The 22,623-nt window shown below is 36.8% G+C and overlaps 1 protein-coding gene across 6 annotated transcripts in view; it reads right to left on the reverse strand.

The window, feature by feature from the left end:
* Nucleotides 1-3,983: 3,983 nt before the first annotated feature.
* Nucleotides 3,984-22,623, reverse strand: part of LOC139978037 (SID1 transmembrane family member 1-like) — a 159,484-nt gene continuing 140,844 nt past the window's right edge. For 4 of the 6 annotated variants that reach the window (XM_071987980.1, XM_071987984.1, XM_071987983.1 and 1 more), the window contains 4 exons: nucleotides 19,827-19,932; nucleotides 12,501-12,611; nucleotides 10,519-10,632; nucleotides 3,984-5,470 (listed from right to left, as the gene is read on the reverse strand). In XM_071987980.1, coding sequence (XP_071844081.1) covers nucleotides 5,408-5,470; nucleotides 10,519-10,632; nucleotides 12,501-12,611; nucleotides 19,827-19,932 — 394 coding nt within the window. In that variant the 3' untranslated portion in view covers nucleotides 3,984-5,407. Of the gene's footprint in view, nucleotides 5,471-10,518; nucleotides 10,633-11,551; nucleotides 11,642-12,055; nucleotides 12,147-12,500; nucleotides 12,612-19,826; nucleotides 19,933-22,623 lie in introns of those variants that run through there. The other 2 variants (XM_071987982.1, XM_071987981.1) reach the window with 2 other exon arrangements.

Genomic DNA, 22,623 nt, shown 5'->3' on the forward strand with positions numbered 1-22,623 from the left:
GGACGCATCCCGCTGTCCCCGCCAAGATCTGCGCCCATGTATTGGTGTACAAATATTTAAACCTCTTATAAAACTTCGTTGAAGGAAATTAAAAAATACCAGATATTTCCGAAACCGAACACTACACACATAGACAGTTTGGAGGCTGTTCCTCCTGGAACGCCATTTTCATGCTCACTGATATGATGTGATATCTGCTGTTGCTTTACAAATTCGAATAATTGAAATGAGACTGAAATAAATACGGTAAGTTTTATTTGTTTATTGGCAATGCCCCACATTCTTTTCATTTCGAAAGACGATTCAGTTTAGGGAAGATCTTGGGATTTTCATCCTTATAGATATCGCTAGATATCCATACAGTACAGTGTCTTTGGGATTTCTTGGGATTTTTCGGGCCTGATCTTGGGAAATTGCAAAATCGGGAGTGGTCACACTCCATGTAGGTCAGTGCACGACCTCTAGACGTCACTAAACCAGGGAGTTGTTATGGAACAACTCCCTTCTAAAACACAACCCGATCACTTGTTATCGATGAAGTGGTGTGTTGCCGGATTTTGTCAAAGTCTTGGTACTACGGGCGAAGGTCATTAATTAAGTTTCGTAACTCATCGGGAAGCGATTAGAGGGGTTGGCGTAGGGTTGTGGCTTGTGGGGCGCGCGTTTTCATTCAAATGGGAACAATCGCAAGAAGTGATGGGTGCGTCCGCCCCCCCCCCCGGCAATGATACGCCCTTGGATCCACTGCATGATATTCACAGGAAATGTGTTCAATTCTCAAATCGCATGCTGATTCATTGTATGAGTTACGTACTAAGTTTGGGGTAACAATTAGCATTCAAGTCGGGGTGAATAACATTTTATCTCTGGATGGCAGTGTTGCATAGAAGGACATATAGAAGGACATATGTCTAGTGCAGTTCGCATATAGATCCTGGTCTAATACCGAAATGCGTCATGTTCCCCGACGACTTGGTCGAGTTCAAGACCAGCCACAGTTGGTTTCATAGCACAATTGTACAACTGTTTAAGGCGTCCACACACACACACGCGTCATGATATACTACATATATATAGTATATAGTGAATATATATAGTAAATATATATAGTAAATAAATATATATATATATATATATATATATATATATATATATATATATTAGTGAGAGAGAAAAAATGGAAACGTCATAAATGGAGTTGTCGGTGTAAGGGGTTAGCTGAGGCGCACACCCCTTCCGAAATCATCAATCCGTCACTGGCTACCCTGTGTATATAATAGGGATCAGCGCTGTAATTATGTCACTGTTCCTCTTTCTCTTCCCGGTGTCTTGGCGTTTTTCTTCTGCTCCCTCCTTTTCTCCTTTCTCTTTTTTCTCACTTTTTCTTTTCACTTCCTTCCTCCTCCTCCCCCCCCCCTCTTTTTTCCCTTTTTTTCTTCTTTTTTCTCTCTTTTTCTTACCCGGGGGCGCGCACCCCCAACACCCCCCCCCCCCCTGGATACGCGCCTGTGTAAACTGCATCGTGCAAAGGCTCGGCACTTGAGTTTGATAATTTCCACATAATATAATACAATGGTTAAAAGGCTAATTGGTCTCCAGTTGTTAAGGCGTTTCTGATGTCCCCTTTTTGGGGAAGTAAGGCAATGACAGCAGACTTCATTGAATTGCATAGTTTGTTACAGCTTTTAGACTTTTCAATGAATTCAGTGAAAATGTCCTTAAAATCATTCCAAAACATCCTAAAAACTGAACATTTAGTGCATCAGGTCCTAGACTTTTGTTGTGATCCATTTGAAAGAGGGCAGCCTTTAGTTCAAATAGAGAGAGCTTGTCTTCCAATATGTTGGCAGCTTCCGGTGAAAACTGTTTGGTGATGTGTTGTAGTATTTCTCCTTTTGATTTCTCTTCTGTACGTTTATCTCTGTATAGGTCTGTGTCAAATTGAACTTGTTCATATATTATATCTTCCTGATTGGTACTAAGACTGCCTTGTTTAAGTTCTTTCATTCAACTTTTGCAAAGTTCGTCCTCCAGACTTTTAAGGCGAGTACAGTCATAATCAGGAACTTTCTGTGCTTTAGTAAGTACCTTCTTTTTCCGGCGTTGCAATTTCTGTTCTCTTTTGCTGAACTTTATTGTTGTAGCCTTTATGTTTTTCTTGAGATTGTCGTACCATAGAAGAAAATTAACTTCAACATTGTCACAGAGTTTCCCATCTTGGATTAGCTTGCGCATTAGTGATAGGTATTCATCATCATGGGGAGGGAACTGTTAAAAATCCAGTAACCATGTCCCGTGATCAGAACTAGCAACATTCCACTAGACCAACAGGTCACTTGTACATATCTAACATGGTGAAGTATCCTACGTAGCTTCGACACGTTAGCCCAGTGATGTCACAACTTGAGGGCCTCCAGCCAATCGCTAAAAAGCTATGGGTATAGCTTTGAGACAAGAAATATGTGACGTAATCATTGCAATTGCCTAAGACGATCAGTTATAGCTATGTATTGACCCTAGTGTATCTATTTACAACTCATAATCAGCGTCTATGTTGTCCATTATAGATGCAATCTACCCATAATAATGGTCACTCAAGCCTGTTTGGGCTCTAAGGATCAAATGTGTGACAAGAAGGGGGCATTTACCCCTAACACGTAGCTTCCAGACATCATCTACACGTAATACACAGTATTAATAATAATACACAAATCAGTTATAGCTATGTATTGACCCTAGTGTATCTATTTACAACTCATAATCAGCGTCTATGTTGTCCATTATAGATGCAATCTACCCATAATAATGGTTACTCTAGCCTGTTTGGGCTCTTAGGATCAAATGTGTGACGTGAAGGGGGCATTTACCCCTAACACGTAACTTCCAGACATCATCTACACGTAATACACGTGGTCAAGGCGGCAAGGTAGCTTCGACACGCATTAAAAGTAGATGACGTAATCACTGCAATTGCCTATAGATGATTGATAATAGCTATTTATTGACCGTGAAAAGGTCAAAATAACATTATACGTATTAAGCAGTAAGAACGCCGGTGGTAATAATAAGTCTGATCCGTAAGAAAGGATTGCAACATATTCAAATGCTGCATGTTCCACGATCGTGCAAATCGAAATGGAAACTCAAAGGTTTACTGGCCTAGCTGTCCGGGAATCGAACCCAGGACCTCTCGCACACAGAACCCGAACCATGCCACTTAGAAAACTATTAAGGATATAGCTACATTGTAGCTTGAACAGAGCTGTTAGTTCTCAAATTATTCTCATGTTACAAGTAATGAGCACACAACTTAAAGTACTATGGCCACCTAGCCAATTTGCCCCATATTCAGTACATCTGTTGTGTGTGATAATCTCATTCATTCGTTCATTCAAAATCTCATGAAAGTTTTTGAAAAGTTCTTTTTGTTTCTAAGATATATGCATTTTGAAGTTTTAATAAATCTGTTAAACTCATTAAATATGTGCAAACTATGATGATACTCATCAATATTTTTTATTTTAGGCCTTAATAAGTTGACCCCTAATAACAATCCCACATATATCATTTGAATAATGTGATGTTCCTTGTTTCAAAAAAGGGAATAAAATATTTCAAAAATTGCCTTAGGCCATAAACATGTGTTTAGTGTCCTTCATACAAAGGTTGTAAAAACAAAGGAATAACATAACAGAAGATTAGGCAGTCATTCCTTTTACATCATCAGTGTGCATAATTAGCTAAGGGTTATTCATAAATAAAAGTAGAATTTGAGGGAGTTGCAGCTGTTTCTAATTCCTACTAGAGTTATTAAGACAATGTTGTTCATAGGTGTTCATTTAATATTAAAGTTAATTTGTTAGCATCGGTGTCCTTACTCAAGTGGTTTCTTTTCTTCCATGACATTTGTTTAAACCTGAATAACTTAGGATTTAAAAATATAAATCTGGAACATGAACACAAGAGACAACATGACAGAAGCATTGTCATCAAAATATTGCAAATTAGGCGGACTTTAATAAAAAAACAAAGAACGCGAAAAGAAAGAAGAAAAAGAAAACCACATTAAAAATCTAGAATCATGTTGACTTCTACTTAAGTGTTTTAAAATGTCAGGAATCTTTCCTCTTCAATTCCTTCAGAGTCATTGCACGTTTTGCCAAAGTTACAAGACAGCAAATCAAGGGCTAGCTTTTAATTTGCACTATGACATATAAGCACACAGATACACTTAAAATGATCAACAATATAAAATAAAAATTGACATAAAATTTATCAAAAACACCAAATATAAACCAATAAATAATAATTGTTCTAGCAGCACCATTTAAATGATCTTGAACCTCTGCGATTTATAGTTGTAGAGTTATTGCAATTGTAAAATTTAAGTCCCAAAAAAATTGGGCCATACAAAAATTGGCACTTACATGGCCCAAATATATTCGGCCCAAACAAACTGACTCAAAGATATGTATATGCCTCCCCCCCCAAACATTGAACCCAAAAATTTGGGCCCCACCAATTAGGGCCCAAAGAATGTGTCCCGAAATGTATTTGAGGTGGAAATACAATTTGTGCCCATCCAGCCTAAAGATGCACCTAGAATATTTTGGCGCACAGATGCAAAGAATATTTACATACTATGTAGTTGTTTCGCTACCAAGAATGAACTAAATCTGAAATACGGTTGAAGAGATATTGACATTTTACAAAAGTTTGGTCAAGCCCTCGCCCACTCAGGAATATTTGAAGATGGGTACCAACACAATAGGGAACACCTACACATTATGGGGTATCTACCTTCCAAATATGACATTGACTCAGATTTTGGATGACAAGCCTTATACAAAACTAGGACAAATCAAGCTAAGGTGCACCTCAGAATCAATTTATTGACAAAACAGATCTTCCCTTCAAACTCAGACATGACTTATACACAACTAGGACAAATCAAGCTAAGGTGCACCTCAGAATCAATTTATCAATACAAAAGATCTTCCCTTCGAACTCAGACATGACTTATACACAACTAGGACAAATCAAGCTAAGGTGCACCTCAGAATCAATTTATCAATACAAAAGATCTTCCCTTCAAACTCAGACATGACTTATACACAACTAGGACAAATCAAGCTAAGGTGCACCTCAGAATCAATTTATCAATACAAAAGATCTTCCCTTCAAACTCAGACATGACTTATACACAACTAGGACAAATCAAGCTAAGGTGCACCTCAGAATCAATTTATTGACAAACAGATCTTCCCTTCAATCTCAGACAAGCATCTTCAAAGGCTGGAAATCTCTGCTGCATACTTAAAATTATTGCTATTCAAGATCAGCCTTAGACTTAAAGTCTGGCATTTTTATTCCTTGGTAAGTCTCTGTGAATCGTCTCAGTGTTAAACTAAAAGACTGGTATTTTATCTCTTGGTGTGTCCTCTAGATCATCGTCCAGCACAAAGATTGTCTAAACAAAGAGATGAGAACACCACAAATTACTTAGAGGAGACACCTTTGAGGGGGTGTGACACCAAGAGGTCAGGTCTAATCAAATCAGCTATCAGATATTGACATTAAGATCATATCATTGTAACTGGTATATCATATAGGATATGGCAGTCAGACTGTCTAATCAAATCAGCTATCAGATATTGACATTAAGATCATATCATTGTAACTGGTATATCATATAGGATATGGCAGTCAGACAGTCTAATCAAATCAGCTATCAGATATTGACATTAAGATCATATCATTGTAACTGGTATATCATATAGGATATGGCAGTCAGACAGTCTAATCAAATCAGCTATCAGATATTGACATTAAGATCATATCATTGTAACTGGTATATCATATAGGATATGGCAGTCAGACAGTCTAATCAAATCAGCTATCAGATATTGACATTAATATCATATCATTGTAACTGGTATATCATATAGGATATGGCAGTCAGACAGTCTAATCAAATCAGCTATCAGATATTGACATTAAGATCATATCATTGTAACTGGTATATCATATAGGATATGGCAGTCAGACAGTCTAATCAAATCAGCTATCAGATATTGACATTAAGATCATATCATTGTAACTGGTATATCATATAGGATATGGCAGTCAGACAGTCTAATCAAATCAGCTATCAGATATTGACATTAAGATCATATCATTGTAACTGGTATATCATATAGGATATGGCAGTCAGACAGTCTAATCAAATCAGCTATCAGATATTGACATTAAGATCATATCATTGTAACTGGTATATCATATAGGATATGGCAGTCAGACAGTCTAATCAAATCAGCTATCAGATATTGACATTAAGATCATATCATTGTAACTGGTATATCATATAGGATATGGCAGTCAGACTGTCTAATCAAATCAGCTATCAGATATTGACATTAAGATCATATCATTGTAACTGGTATATCATATAGGATATGGCAGTCAGACTGTCTAATCAAATCAGCTATCAGATATTGACATTAAGATCATATCATTGTAACTGGTATATCATATAGGATATGGCAGTCAGACAGTCTAATCAAATCAGCTATCAGATATTGACATTAATATCATATCATTGTAACTGGTATATCATATAGGATATGGCAGTCAGACTGGCCAATCAAATCAGCTATCAGATATTGACATTAAGATCATATCATTGTAACTGGTATATCATATAGGATATGGCAGTCAGACAGTCTAATCAAATCAGCTATCAGATATTGACATTAATATCATATCATTGTAACTGGAATATCATATAGGATATGGCAGTCAGACAGTCTAATCAAATCAGCTATCAGATATTGACATTAAGATCATATCATTGTAACTGGTATATCATATAGGATATGGCAGTCAGACAGTCTAATCAAATCAGCTATCAGATATTGACATTAAGATCATATCATTGTAACTGGTATATCATATAGGATATGGCAGTCAGACAGTCTAATCAAATCAGCTATCAGATATTGACATTAAGATCATATCATTGTAACTGGTATATCATATAGGATATGGCAGTCAGACAGTCTAATCAAATCAGCTATCAGATATTGACATTAAGATCATATCATTGTAACTGGTATATCATATAGGATATGGCAGTCAGACAGTCTAATCAAATCAGCTATCAGATATTGACATTAAGATCATATCATTGTAACTGGTATATCATATAGGATATGGCAGTCAGACTGTCTAATCAAATCAGCTATCAGATATTGACATTAAGATCATATCATTGTAACTGGTATATCATATAGGATATGGCAGTCAGACTGTCTAATCAAATCAGCTATCAGATATTGACATTAAGATCATATCATTGTAACTGGTATATCATATAGGATATGGCAGTCAGACAGTCTAATCAAATCAGCTATCAGATATTGACATTAAGATCATATCATTGTAACTGGTATATCATATAGGATATGGCAGTCAGACTGTCTAATCAAATCAGCTATCAGATATTGACATTAAGATCATATCATTGTAACTGGTATATCATATAGGATATGGCAGTCAGACAGTCTAATCAAATCAGCTATCAGATATTGACATTAAGATCATATCATTGTAACTGGTATATCATATAGGATATGGCAGTCAGACAGTCTAATCAAATCAGCTATCAGATATTGACATTAAGATCATATCATTGTAACTGGTATATCATATAGGATATGGCAGTCAGACAGTCTAATCAAATCAGCTATCAGATATTGACATTAAGATCATATCATTGTAACTGGTATATCATATAGGATATGGCAGTCAGACTGTCTAATCAAATCAGCTATCAGATATTGACATTAAGATCATATCATTGTAACTGGTATATCATATAGGATATGGCAGTCAGACTGTCTAATCAAATCAGCTATCAGATATTGACATTAAGATCATATCATTGTAACTGGTATATCATATAGGATATGGCAGTCAGACAGTCTAATCAAATCAGCTATCAGATATTGACATTAAGATCATATCATTGTAACTGGTATATCATATAGGATATGGCAGTCAGACTGTCTAATCAAATCAGCTATCAGATATTGACATTAAGATCATATCATTGTAACTGGTATATCATATAGGATATGGCAGTCAGACAGTCTAATCAAATCAGCTATCAGATATTGACATTAAGATCATATCATTGTAACTGGTATATCATATAGGATATGGCAGTCAGACAGTCTAATCAAATCAGCTATCAGATATTGACATTAAGATCATATCATTGTAACTGGTATATCATATAGGATATGGCAGTCAGACAGTCTAATCAAATCAGCTATCAGATATTGACATTAAGATCATATCATTGTAACTGGTATATCATATAGGATATGGCAGTCAGACAGTCTAATCAAATCAGCTATCAGATATTGACATTAATATCATATCATTGTAACTGGTATATCATATAGGATATGGCAGTCAGACAGTCTAATCAAATCAGCTATCAGATATTGACATTAATATCATATCATTGTAACTGGTATATCATACAGGATATGGCAGTCAGACAGTCTAATCAAATCAGCTATCAGATATTGACATTAAGATCATATCATTGTAACTGGTATATCATATAGGATATGGCAGTCAGACAGTCTAATCAAATCAGCTATCAGATATTGACATTAATATCATATCATTGTAACTGGTATATCATATAGGATATGGCAGTCAGACTGGCCAATCAAATCAGCTATCAGATATTGACATTAAGATCATATCATTGTAACTAGTTTATCAGACAGTCTAATCAAATCAGCTATCAGATATTGACATTAATATCATATCATTGTAACTGGTATATCATACAGGATATGGCAGTCAGACTGGCCAATCAAATCAGCTATCAGATATTGACATTAAGATCATATCATTGTAACTAGTTTATCAGACAGTCTAATCAAATCAGCTATCAGATATTGACATTAAGATCATATCATTGTAACTGGTATATCATACAGGATATGGCAGTCAGACTGTCTAATCAAATCAGCTATCAGATATTGACATTAATATCATATCATTGTAACTGGTATATCATATAGGATATGGCAGTCAGACAGTCTAATCAAATCAGCTATCAGATATTGACATTAAGATCATATCATTGTAACTGGTATATCATATAGGATATGGCAGTCAGACTGTCTAATCAAATCAGCTATCAGATATTGACATTAATATCATATCATTGTAACTGGTATATCATATAGGATATGGCAGTCAGACTGTCTAATCAAATCAGCTATCAGATATTGACATTAAGATCATATCATTGTAACTGGTATATCATATAGGATATGGCAGTCAGACAGTCTAATCAAATCAGCTATCAGATATTGACATTAAGATCATATCATTGTAACTGGTATATCATACAGGATATGGCAGTCAGACAGTCTAATCAAATCAGCTATCAGATATTGACATTAAGATCATATCATTGTAACTGGTATATCATACAGGATATGGCAGTCAGACAGTCTAATCAAATCAGCTATCAGATATTGACATTAAGATCATATCATTGTAACTGGTATATCATATAGGATATGGCAGTCAGACAGTCAAATCAAATCAGCTATCAGATATTGACATTAAGATCATATCATTGTAACTGGTATATCATACAGGATATGGCAGTCAGACAGTCTAATCAAATCAGCTATCAGATATTGACTTTATGATCATATCATTGTAACTGGTATATCATATAGGATATGGCAGTCAGACAGTCTAATCAAATCAGCTATCAGATATTGACATTAAGATCATATCATTGTAACTGGTATATCATATAGGATATGGCAGTCAGACAGTCTAATCAAATCAGCTATCAGATATTGACATTAATATCATATCATTGTAACTGGAATATCATATAGGATATGGCAGTCAGACAGTCTAATCAAATCAGCTATCAGATATTGACATTAAGATCATATCATTGTAACTAGTTTATCAGACAGTCTAATCAAATCAGCTATCAGATATTGACATTAAGATCATATCATTGTAACTGGTATATCATACAGGATATGGCAGTCAGACTGGCCAATTAAATCAGCTATCAGATATTGACATTAAGATCATATCATTGTAACTGGTATATAATATAGGATATGGCAGTCAGACAGTCTAATCAAATCAGCTATCAGATATTGACATTAAGATCATATCATTGTAACTGGTATATCATACAGGATATGGCAGTCAGACTAGCCAATCAAATCAGCTATCAGATATTGACATTAAGATCATATCATTGTAACTGGTATATCATATAGGATATGGCAGTCAGACAGTCTAATCAAATCAGCTATCAGATATTGACATGAAGATCATTTAATCGTTACTGGTATATCATATTGGAAATGATGTTTTATGACTCAATAGTCAAAACATTATCATCATATAATAATTAAAAATAAACAGAACATCCTGTGAAAAAAAACATACCATAAAGGAAAAGAACAATCCACCCGCAGAGAGAAAATGCCAGATGTCATGGCTGTCATAGAAGTCAAAGACAATACAGGGTCTGTTATGGACCCGAGACAATGCTGGTGTTTCCTGTAATAAAACAAAGCATAGAACATCTGATGTCATGGCTGTCATAGAAGTCAAAGACAATACAAGGTATGTAATGAACCCGAGACAATGCTGGTGTCTCCTGTAATAAAAACAAAGCATAGAACATCAGTTGTCATGGCTGTCATAGAAGTCTAAGACAATACAGGGTCTGTTATGGACCCGAGACAATGCTGGTGTTTCCTGTAATAAAAACAAAACATACAACATCAGATGTCATGGCTGTCAGAGAAGTCTAAGACAATACAGGGTCTGTTTTGGACCGGAGACAATGCTGGTGTCTCCTGTAATAAAAACAAAGCATAGAACATCAGTTGTCATGGCTGTCATAGAAGTCTAAGACAATACAAGGTCTGTTATGGACCCGAGACAATGCTGGTGTCTCCTGTAAAAAAAAAAAAAGCATAGAACATCAGATGTCATGGCTGTCATAGAAGTCAAAGACAATACAAGGTCTGTTATGGACCCAAGACAATGTTAGTGTCTCCTGTAATAAAAACAAAGCATAGAACATCAGATGTCATGGCTGTCATAGAAGTCAAAGACGATACAAGGTCTGTTATGGACCCGAGACATTGTTAGTGTCTCCTGTAATAAAAACAAGGTATAGAACATCAGTTGTCATGGCTGTCATTGAAGTCAAAGACAATACAAGGTCTGTTATGGACCCGAGACAATGCTGGTGTCTCCTGTAATAAGAACAAAGCATAGAACATCAGTTGTCATGGCTGTCATAGAAGTCTAAGACAATACAAGGTCTGTTATGGACCGGAGAAAATGCTGGTGTCTCCTGTAAAAAAAACAAAGCATAGAACATCAGATGTCATGGCTGTCATAGACGTCAAAGACAATACAAGGTCTGTTATGGACCAAGACAATGTTAGTGTCTCCTGTAATAAAAACAAAGCATAGAACATCAGATGTCATGGCTGTCATTGAAGTCAAAGACAATACAAGGTCTGTTATGGACCCGAGACAATGCTGGTGTCTCCTGTAATAAGAACAAAGCATAGAACATCAGATTTCATGGCTGTCATAGAAGTCTAAGACAATACAAGGTCTGTTATGGACCCGAGACAATGCTGGTGTCTCCTGTAATAAAAACAAAGCATACAATATCAGATGTCATAGCTGTCATAGAAGTCAAAGACAATACAAGGTCTGTTATGGACCCTAGTCAATGCTGGTGTCTCCTGTAATAAAAACAAGGTATAGAACATCAGATGTCATGGCTGTCACAGAAGTCAAAGACAATACAAGATTTGGTATGGACCCGAGACAATGCTGGTGTCTCCTGTAATACAAACAAAGCATACAACATCAGATGTCATGGCTGTCATAGAAGTCAAAGACAATACAAGGTCTGTTATGGACCCTAGACAATGCTGGTGTCTCCTGTAATAAAAATAAGGTATAGAACATCAGATTTCATGGCTGTCATAGAAGTCAAAGACAACACAAGGTCTGTTATGGACCCGAGACAATGCTGGTGTCTCCTGTAATAAAAACAAGGTATAGAACATCAGAAGTCATGGCTGTCATAGAAGTCAAAGACCATGCAAGGTCTTTTATGGACCAGAGACAATGCTGGTGTCTCCTGTAATAAATAAAAGCATAGAGCGTCTGTTTTAAAATAGTGACTCTGTGTGTGGCGATATCTTTATTTCTCTGTTAGTATTTTGAATCAAGGTTTCAAGACATCAAATTACCAAGGTCAAACAATTGCACTTTAATAGTTTTATGGTATATTTTGAACCAGCTTAGAACCCATCATCGCTCTCCTGGTGTAAGTTTAGTGGAGCACTATGGAACTGCATAACAAAACTAGTAGTCATCAAGTATTTACGTACCTGCCATGCAGTCACACCTTGTTCAAAGAAATAAAGAGCTGGAATCCATAACAGGATTGTCATAAAAATGAAGAAGAGGACCAAAGGAGTCAGTCTTTCTTTGTGGAAAATCTGTAAAATATACAAAATACTAATTTCAATCTATGAATTCAGTATCAATAAATATACAGCTTGTACAACACAAGGAAACTATCTGTACAAGTAATGGTTTCACATTTATATTCTTTCCTTGGTTACGTGAGCAATAAAATACAATACAGTAGAATGCAACATAAAAACAATAACATGTGATACTGTACAACAGAAACTATACAAAACACCATACAACACAACATTTTACCATTCAATATGATACTATACAGTAAGATGGCTTGTTATACCACAAAATATGATACTATGCAATATGATAACATGCAATATGATATGACATGACCCCTGTAATGGGTGGACTGTGGCCCAATACTTTGCAGAGGCCTCAAATATTATTAATATTAAAACAAATTATTTTCACTAAGACATACAACATACCACATAGTTCATACATTAGCACCACACAAAAGGATATTCTACACAATGTTCCAAGATACAGGAGAAGAACTCACCTTCATCATGATATAGAATCCAAGATACAGGAGAAGAACTCACCTTCATGATGATATAGAATCCAAGATACAGGAGAAGAACTCACCTTCATCATGATATAGAATCCAAGATACAGGAGAAGAACTCACCTTCATCATGATATAGAATCCAAGATACAGGAGAAGAACTCACCTTCATCATGATATAGAATCCAAGGTACAGGAGAAGAACTCACCTTCATGATGATATAGAATCCAAGATACAGGAGAAGAACTCACCTTCATGATGATATAGAATCCAAGGTACAGGAGAAGAACTCACCTTCATGATGATATAGAATCCAAGATACAGGAGAAGAACTCACCTTCATGATGATATAGAATCCAAGATACAGGAGAAGAACTCACCTTCATGATGATATAGAATCCAAGGTACAGGAAAAGAACTCACCTTCATGATGATATAGAATCCAAGATACAGGAGAAGAACTCACCTTCATGATGATATAGAATCCAAGATACAGGAGAAGAACTCACCTTCATGATGATATAGAATCCAAGATACAGGAGAAGAACTCACCTTCATGATGATATAGAATCCAAGATACAGGAGAAGAACTCACCTTCATGATGATATAGAATCCAAGGTACAGGAAAAGAACTCACCTTCATGATGATATAGAATCCAAGATACAGGAGAAGAACTCACCTTCATGATGATATAGAATCCAAGATACAGGAGAAGAACTCACCTTCATGATGATATAGAATCCAAGATACAGGAGAAGAACTCACCTTCATCATGATATAGAATCCAAGATACAGGAGAAGAACTCACCTTCATCATGATATAGAATCCAAGATACAGGAGAAGAACTCACCTTCATCATGATATAGAATCCAAGGTACAGGAGAAGAACTCACCTTCATCATGATATAGAATCCAAGATACAGGAGAAGAACTGACCTTCATCATGATATAGAATCCAAGGTACAGGAGAAGAACTCACCTTCATGATGATATAGAATCCAAGATACAGGAGAACTCACCTTCATGATGATATAGAATCCAAGATACAGGAGAAGAACTCACCTTCATGATGATATAGAATCCAAGATACAGGAGAAGAACTCACCTTCATCATGATATAGAATCCAAGATACAGGAGAAGAACTCACCTTCATCATGATATAGAATCCAAGATACAGGAGAAGAACTCACCTTCATCATGATATAGAATCCAAGGTACAGGAGAAGAACTCACCTTCATGATGATATAGAATCCAAGGTACAGGAGAAGAACTCACCTTCATGATGATATAGAATCCAAGATACAGGAGAAGAACTCACCTTCATGGTGATATAGAATCCAAGATACAGGAGAAGAACTCACCTTCATGATGATATAGAATCCAAGATACAGGAGAAGAACTCACCTTCATGATGATATAGAATCCAAGATACAGGAGAAGAACTCACCTTCATGGTGATATAGAATCCAAGATACAGGAGAAGAACTCACCTTCATGATGATATAGAATCCAAGATACAGGAGAAGAACTCACCTTCATGATGATATAGAATCCAAGATACAGGAGAAGAACTCACCTTCATGGTGATATAGAATCCAAGATACAGGAGAAGAACTCACCTTCATGATGATATAGAATCCAAGGTACAGGAAAAGAACTCACCTTCATCATGATATAGAATCCAAGATACAGGAGAAGAACTCACCTTCATGATGATATAGAATCCAAGATACAGGAGAAGAACTCACCTTCATCATGATATAGAATCCAAGATACAGGAGAAGAACTCACCTTCATCATGATATAGAATCCAAGGTACAGGAGAAGAACTCACCTTCATCATGATATAGAATCCAAGATACAGGAGAACTCACCTTCATCATGATATAGAATCCAAGGTACAGGAGAAGAACTCACCTTCATGATGATATAGAATCCAAGATACAGGAGAAGAACTCACCTTCATGATGATATAGAATCCAAGGTACAGGAGAAGAACTCACCTTCATGGTGATATAGAATCCAAGATACAGGAGAAGAACTCACCTTCATCATGATATAGAATCCAAGGTACAGGAGAAGAACTCACCTTCATGATGATATAGAATCCAAGGTACAGGAAAAGAACTCACCTTCATGATGATATAGAATCCAAGATACAGGAGAACTCACCTTCATGATGATATAGAATCCAAGATACAGGAGAAGAACTCACCTTCATGATGATATAGAATCCAAGGTACAGGAGAAGAACTCACCTTCATCATGATATAGAATTCAAGATACAGGAGAAGAACTCACCTTCATCATGATATAGAATCCAAGGTACAGGAGAAGAACTAACCTTCATCATGATATATAATCCAAGGTACAGGAGAACTAGCCTTCATGATGATATAGAATCCAAGATACAGGAGAAGAACTCACCTTCATGATGATATAGAATCCAAGGTACAGGAGAAGAACTCACCTTCATGGTGATATAGAATCCAAGATACAGGAGAAGAACTCACCTTCATGATGATATAGAATCCAAGATACAGGAGAAGAACTCACCTTCATGATGATATAGAATCCAAGGTACAGGAAAAGAACTCACCTTCATGATGATATAGAATCCAAGATACAGGAGAACTCACCTTCATGATGATATAGAATCCAAGATACAGGAGAAGAACTCACCTTCATGATGATATAGAATCCAAGATACAGGAGAAGAACTCACCTTCATGGTGATATAGAATCCAAGATACAGGAGAAGAACTCACCTTCATGATGATATAGAATCCAAGGTACAGGAAAAGAACTCACCTTCATGGTGATATAGAATCCAAGATACAGGAGAAGAACTCACCTTCATGATGATATAGAATCCAAGATACAGGAGAAGAACTCACCTTCATGATGATATAGAATCCAAGATACAGGAGAAGAACTCACCTTCATGGTGATATAGAATCCAAGATACAGGAGAAGAACTCACCTTCATGATGATATAGAATCCAAGGTACAGGAGAAGAACTCACCTTCATGATGATATAGAATCCAAGATACAGGAGAAGAACTCACCTTCATGGTGATATAGAATCCAAGATACAGGAGAAGAACTCACCTTCATGATGATATAGAATCCAAGATACAGGAGAAGAACTCACCTTCATGATGATATAGAATCCAAGATACAGGAGAAGAACTCACCTTCATGGTGATATAGAATCCAAGATACAGGAGAAGAACTCACCTTCATGATGATATAGAATCCAAGATACAGGAGAAGAACTCACCTTCATGGTGATATAGAATCCAAGATACAGGAGAAGAACTCACCGTCATGATGATATAGAATCCAAGGTACAGGAGAAGAACTCACCTTCATGATGATATAGAATACAAGATACAGGAGAAGAACTCACCTTCATGATGATATAGAATACAAGATACAGGAGAAGAACTCACCTTCATGATGATATAGAATCCAAGGTACAGGAGAAGAACTCACCTTCATCATGATATAGAATTCAAGATACAGGAGAAGAACTCACCTTCATCATGATATAGAATCCAAGGTACAGGAGAAGAACTCACCTTCATCATGATATATAATCCAAGGTACAGGAGAACTAGCCTTCATGATGATATAGAATCCAAGATACAGGAGCAGAACTCACCTTCATGATGATATAGAATCCAAGGTACAGGAGAAGAACTCACCTTCATGATGATATAGAATCCAAGATACAGGAGAAGAACTCACATTCATGATGATATAGAATCCAAGATACAGGAGAAGAACTCACCTTCATGATGATATAGAATCCAAGGTACAGGAGAAGAACTCACCTTCATGATGATATAGAATCCAAGATACAGGAGAAGAACTCACCTTCATGATGATATAGAATCCAAGATACAGGAGAAGAACTCACCTTCATCATGATATAGAATCCAAGATACAGGAGAAGAACTCACCTTCATCATGATATAGAATCCAAGGTACAGGAAAAGAACTCACCTTCATGATGATATAGAATCCAAGATACAGGAAAAGAACTCACCTTCATGATGATATAGAATCCAAGATACAGGAGAAGAACTCACCTTCATGATGATATAGAATCCAAGATACAGGAGAAGAACTCACCTTCATGATGATATAGAATCCAAGATACAGGAGAAGAACTCACCTTCATCATGATATAGAATCCAAGATACAGGAGAAGAACTCACCTTCATGATGATATAGAATCCAAGGTACAGGAGAAGAACTCACCTTCATCATGATATAGAATCCAAGATACAGGAGAAGAACTCACCTTCATCATGATATAGAATCCAAGGTACAGGAAAAGAACTCACCTTCATGATGATATAGAATCCAAGATACAGGAAAAGAACTCACCTTCATGATGATATAGAATCCAAGATACAGGAGAAGAACTCACCTTCATCATGATATAGAATCCAAGGTACAGGAAAAGAACTCACCTTCATGATGATATAGAATCCAAGATACAGGAGAAGAACTCACCTTCATCATGATATAGAATCCAAGATACAGGAGAAGAACTCACCTTCATGATGATATAGAATCCAAGGTACAGGAAAAGAACTCACCTTCATGATGATATAGAATCCAAGATACAGGAAAAGAACTCACCTTCATGATGATATAGAATCCAAGATACAGGAGAAGAACTCACCTTCATCATGATATAGAATCCAAGGTACAGGAAAAGAACTCACCTTCATCATGATATAGAATCCAAGGTACAGGAGAAGAACTCACCTTCATCATGATATAGAATCCAAGATACAGGAGAAGAACTCACCTTCATGATGATATAGAATCCAAGATACAGGAGAAGAACTCACCTTCATGATGATATAGAATCCAAGATACAGGAGAAGAACTCACCTTCATGATGATATAGAATCCAAGATACAGGAGAAGAACTCACCTTCATCATGATATAGAATCCAAGATACAGGAGAAGAACTCACCTTCATGATGATATAGAATCCAAGGTACAGGAGAACTAGCCTTCATGATGATATAGAATCCAAGATACAGGAGAAGAACTCACCTTCATCATGATATAGAATCCAAGGTACAGGAGAAGAACTGACCTTCATCATGATATAGAATCCAAGGTACAGGAGAAGAACTCACCTTCATGATGATATAGAATCCAAGATACAGGAGAACTCACCTTCATGATGATATAGAATCCAAGATACAGGAGAAGAACTCACCTTCATGATGATATAGAATCCAAGATACAGGAGAAGAACTCACCTTCATGATGATATAGAATCCAAGATACAGGAGAAGAACTCACCTTCATCATGATATAGAATCCAAGATACAGGAGAAGAACTCACCTTCATCATGATATAGAATCCAAGGTACAGGAAAAGAACTCACCTTCATGATGATATAGAATCCAAGATACAGGAAAAGAACTCACCTTCATGATGATATAGAATCCAAGATACAGGAGAAGAACTCACCTTCATGATGATATAGAATCCAAGATACAGGAGAAGAACTCACCTTCATGATGATATAGAATCCAAGATACAGGAGAAGAACTCACCTTCATCATGATATAGAATCCAAGATACAGGAGAAGAACTCACCTTCATGATGATATAGAATCCAAGGTACAGGAGAAGAACTCACCTTCATCATGATATAGAATCCAAGATACAGGAGAAGAACTCACCTTCATCATGATATAGAATCCAAGGTACAGGAAAAGAACTCACCTTCATGATGATATAGAATCCAAGATACAGGAAAAGAACTCACCTTCATGATGATATAGAATCCAAGATACAGGAGAAGAACTCACCTTCATCATGATATAGAATCCAAGGTACAGGAAAAGAACTCACCTTCATGATGATATAGAATCCAAGATACAGGAGAAGAACTCACCTTCATCATGATATAGAATCCAAGATACAGGAGAAGAACTCACCTTCATGATGATATAGAATCCAAGGTACAGGAAAAGAACTCACCTTCATGATGATATAGAATCCAAGATACAGGAAAAGAACTCACCTTCATGATGATATAGAATCCAAGATACAGGAGAAGAACTCACCTTCATCATGATATAGAATCCAAGGTACAGGAAAAGAACTCACCTTCATCATGATATAGAATCCAAGGTACAGGAGAAGAACTCACCTTCATCATGATATAGAATCCAAGATACAGGAGAAGAACTCACCTTCATGATGATATAGAATCCAAGATACAGGAGAAGAACTCACCTTCATGATGATATAGAATCCAAGATACAGGAGAAGAACTCACCTTCATGATGATATAGAATCCAAGATACAGGAGAAGAACTCACCTTCATCATGATATAGAATCCAAGATACAGGAGAAGAACTCACCTTCATGATGATATAGAATCCAAGGTACAGGAGAACTAGCCTTCATGATGATATAGAATCCAAGATACAGGAGAAGAACTCACCTTCATCATGATATAGAATCCAAGGTACAGGAGAAGAACTGACCTTCATCATGATATAGAATCCAAGATACAGGAGAAGAACTCACCTTCATGATGATATAGAATCCAAGGTACAGGAGAAGAACTCACCTTCATGATGATATAGAATCCAAGGTACAGGAGAAGAACTCACCTTCATGATGATATAGAATCCAAGATACAGGAGAAGAACTCACCTTCATGATGATATAGAATCCAAGATACAGGAGAAGGTCCATTATGAAGATGGAGAGCAGGAAAGATGCAAAGTCCAAGGGCCTTGTGACAAGACCAAACAAACTCCTGAAAGAAACCAAAGTTTACTCCACTTTATTCAGAACATGCAATGACTCAGCAAGGACTATTTGGGGCAGAGAATATGAAATATATGATAACCAATCTTTCACATTATATTTATCTGACAATTCAAGAAGGTTCAGGCACATCTTCAATATAAAGATGCTTTAAAATTAAAAGTTTTAATTAGTGTCAAATCTTTCCAAGGATGTATGCAGTGTTACTAATGCAATCCACTAGCTAATTGCAGTGTACACAGCCCATCACCAACCATTCATCCTCCATTCCTCTTGTGCATGATTACCAGACAGTGCAGATTTAATCATTGCATTGTACACTGTCCATCACCAACCATTCATCCTCCATTCCTCCTATGCATGATTACCAGACAGTGCATATTTAATCATTGCATTGTGCACGGCCCATCACCAACCATTCATCCTCCATTCCTCTTATGCATGATTACCAGACAGTGCAGATTTAATCATTGAATTGTACACGGCCCATCACCAACCATTCATCCTCCATTCCTCTTATGCATGATTACCAGACAGTGCAGATTTCATCATTGCAGTGTACACAGCCCATCACCAACCATTCATCCTCCATTCCTCTTGTGCATGATTACAAGACAGTGCAGATTTAATCATTGCATTGTACACGGTCCATCACCAACCATTCATCCTCCATTCCACCTAGGCATGATTACCAGACAGTGCAGATTTAATCATTGCATTGTACACAGCCCATCACCAACCATTCATCCTCCATTCCTCTTATGCATGATTACCAGACAGTGCAGAATTAATCATTGAATTGTACACGGCCCATCACCAACCATTCATCCTCCATTCCTCTTATGCATGATTACCCGACCGTGCAGATTTAATCATTGCAGTGTACACAGCCCATCAACAACCATTCATCCTCCATTGCTCTTGTGCATGATTACCAGACAGTGCAGATTTAATCATTGCATTGTACACGGCCCATCACCAACCATTCATCCTCCATTCCACCTAGGCATGATTACCAGACAGTGCAGATTTAATCATTGCAGTGTACACGGCCCATCACCAACCATTCATCCTCCATTCCTCTTATGCATGATTACCAGACAGTGCAGATTTAATCATTGCATTGTACACGGCCCATCACCAACCATTCATCCTCCATTCCTCTTATGCATGATTACCAGACAGTGCAGGTTTAATCATTGCATTGTACACGGCCCATCACCAACCATTCATCCTCCATTCCTCTTATGCATGATTACCAGACAGTGCAGATTTAATCATTGCATTGTACACGGCCCATCACCAACCATTCATCCTCCATTCCTCTTATGCATGATTACCAGACAGTGCAGGTTTAATCATTGCATTGTACACGGCCCATCACCAACCATTCATCCTCCATTCCACCTAGGCATGATTACCAGACAGTGCAGATTTAATCATTGCATTGTACACAGCCCATCACCAACCATTCATCCTCCATTCCTCTTATGCATGATTACCAGGCAGTGCAGATTTAATCATTGCATTGTACACGGCCCATCACCAACCATTCATCCTCCATTCCTCTTATGCATGATTACCAGACAGTGCAGATTTAATTACACCTGCTGGATAGTGAGCTCTTTGCTGGAGGTCTGCAGATAATCCTTGTCATGGATGTGAGGAGGCTGCTGTAACTGCTGTGTTCTGCAATAATTCAGTTATATTAGAGGTTTACTATATATCTGGTACCTGGATACTCTTGAGCAACCACTTTGTATTTATATTTAATATATTTATTATTTATACAGACAGTGATCATTATATCTGGATTTACAACCTGTACTGAGAGAATGAGCTGAATAATGAGACTGTCAATCCACTGCTACAGTATTATATATTAACACTGACTATAAGTGAGCAATGTTCATGCATTCCTCAATCCACTGCTACAGTATTATATATTAACACTGACTTTAAGTGAGCAATGTTCATGCATTCCTCAATCCACTGCTACAGTATTATATATTAACACTGACTATAAGTGAGCAATGTTCATGCATTCCTCAATCCACTGCTACAGTATATATTAACACTGACTATAAGTGAGCAATGTTCATGCATTCCTCAATCGACTGCTACAGTATATATATTAACACTGACTATAAGTGATCAATGTTCATGCATTCCTCAACCCACTGCTACATTATTATATATTAACACTGACTATAAGTGAGCAATGTTCATGCATTCCTCAATCCACTGCTACAGTATTATATATTAACACTGACTATAAGTGAGCAATGTTCATGCATTCCTCAATCCACTGCTACAGTATATATTAACACTGACTATAAGTGAGCAATGTTCATGCATTCCTCAATCGACTGCTACAGTATATATATATATTAACACTGACTATAAGTGATCAATGTTCATGCATTCCTCAATCCCCTGCTACAGTTATATATACTAACACTTGACTATAAGTGAGCAATGTTCATGCATTCCTCAACCCCCTGATACGGTATATATTAACACTGACTATAAGTGAGCAATGTTCTGGCATTCCTCAATCAACTGCTACAGTATATATATTAACACTGACTATAAGTGAGCAATGTTCTGGCATTCCTCAATCCACTGCTACAGTATATATTAACACTGACTATAAGTGAGCAATGTTCATGCATTCCTC

This window comes from Apostichopus japonicus, chromosome 12 (assembly GCF_037975245.1).
Source record: "Apostichopus japonicus isolate 1M-3 chromosome 12, ASM3797524v1, whole genome shotgun sequence".
In the NCBI taxonomy this organism is placed as follows: Eukaryota; Metazoa; Echinodermata; class Holothuroidea; order Aspidochirotida; family Stichopodidae; genus Apostichopus; species Apostichopus japonicus.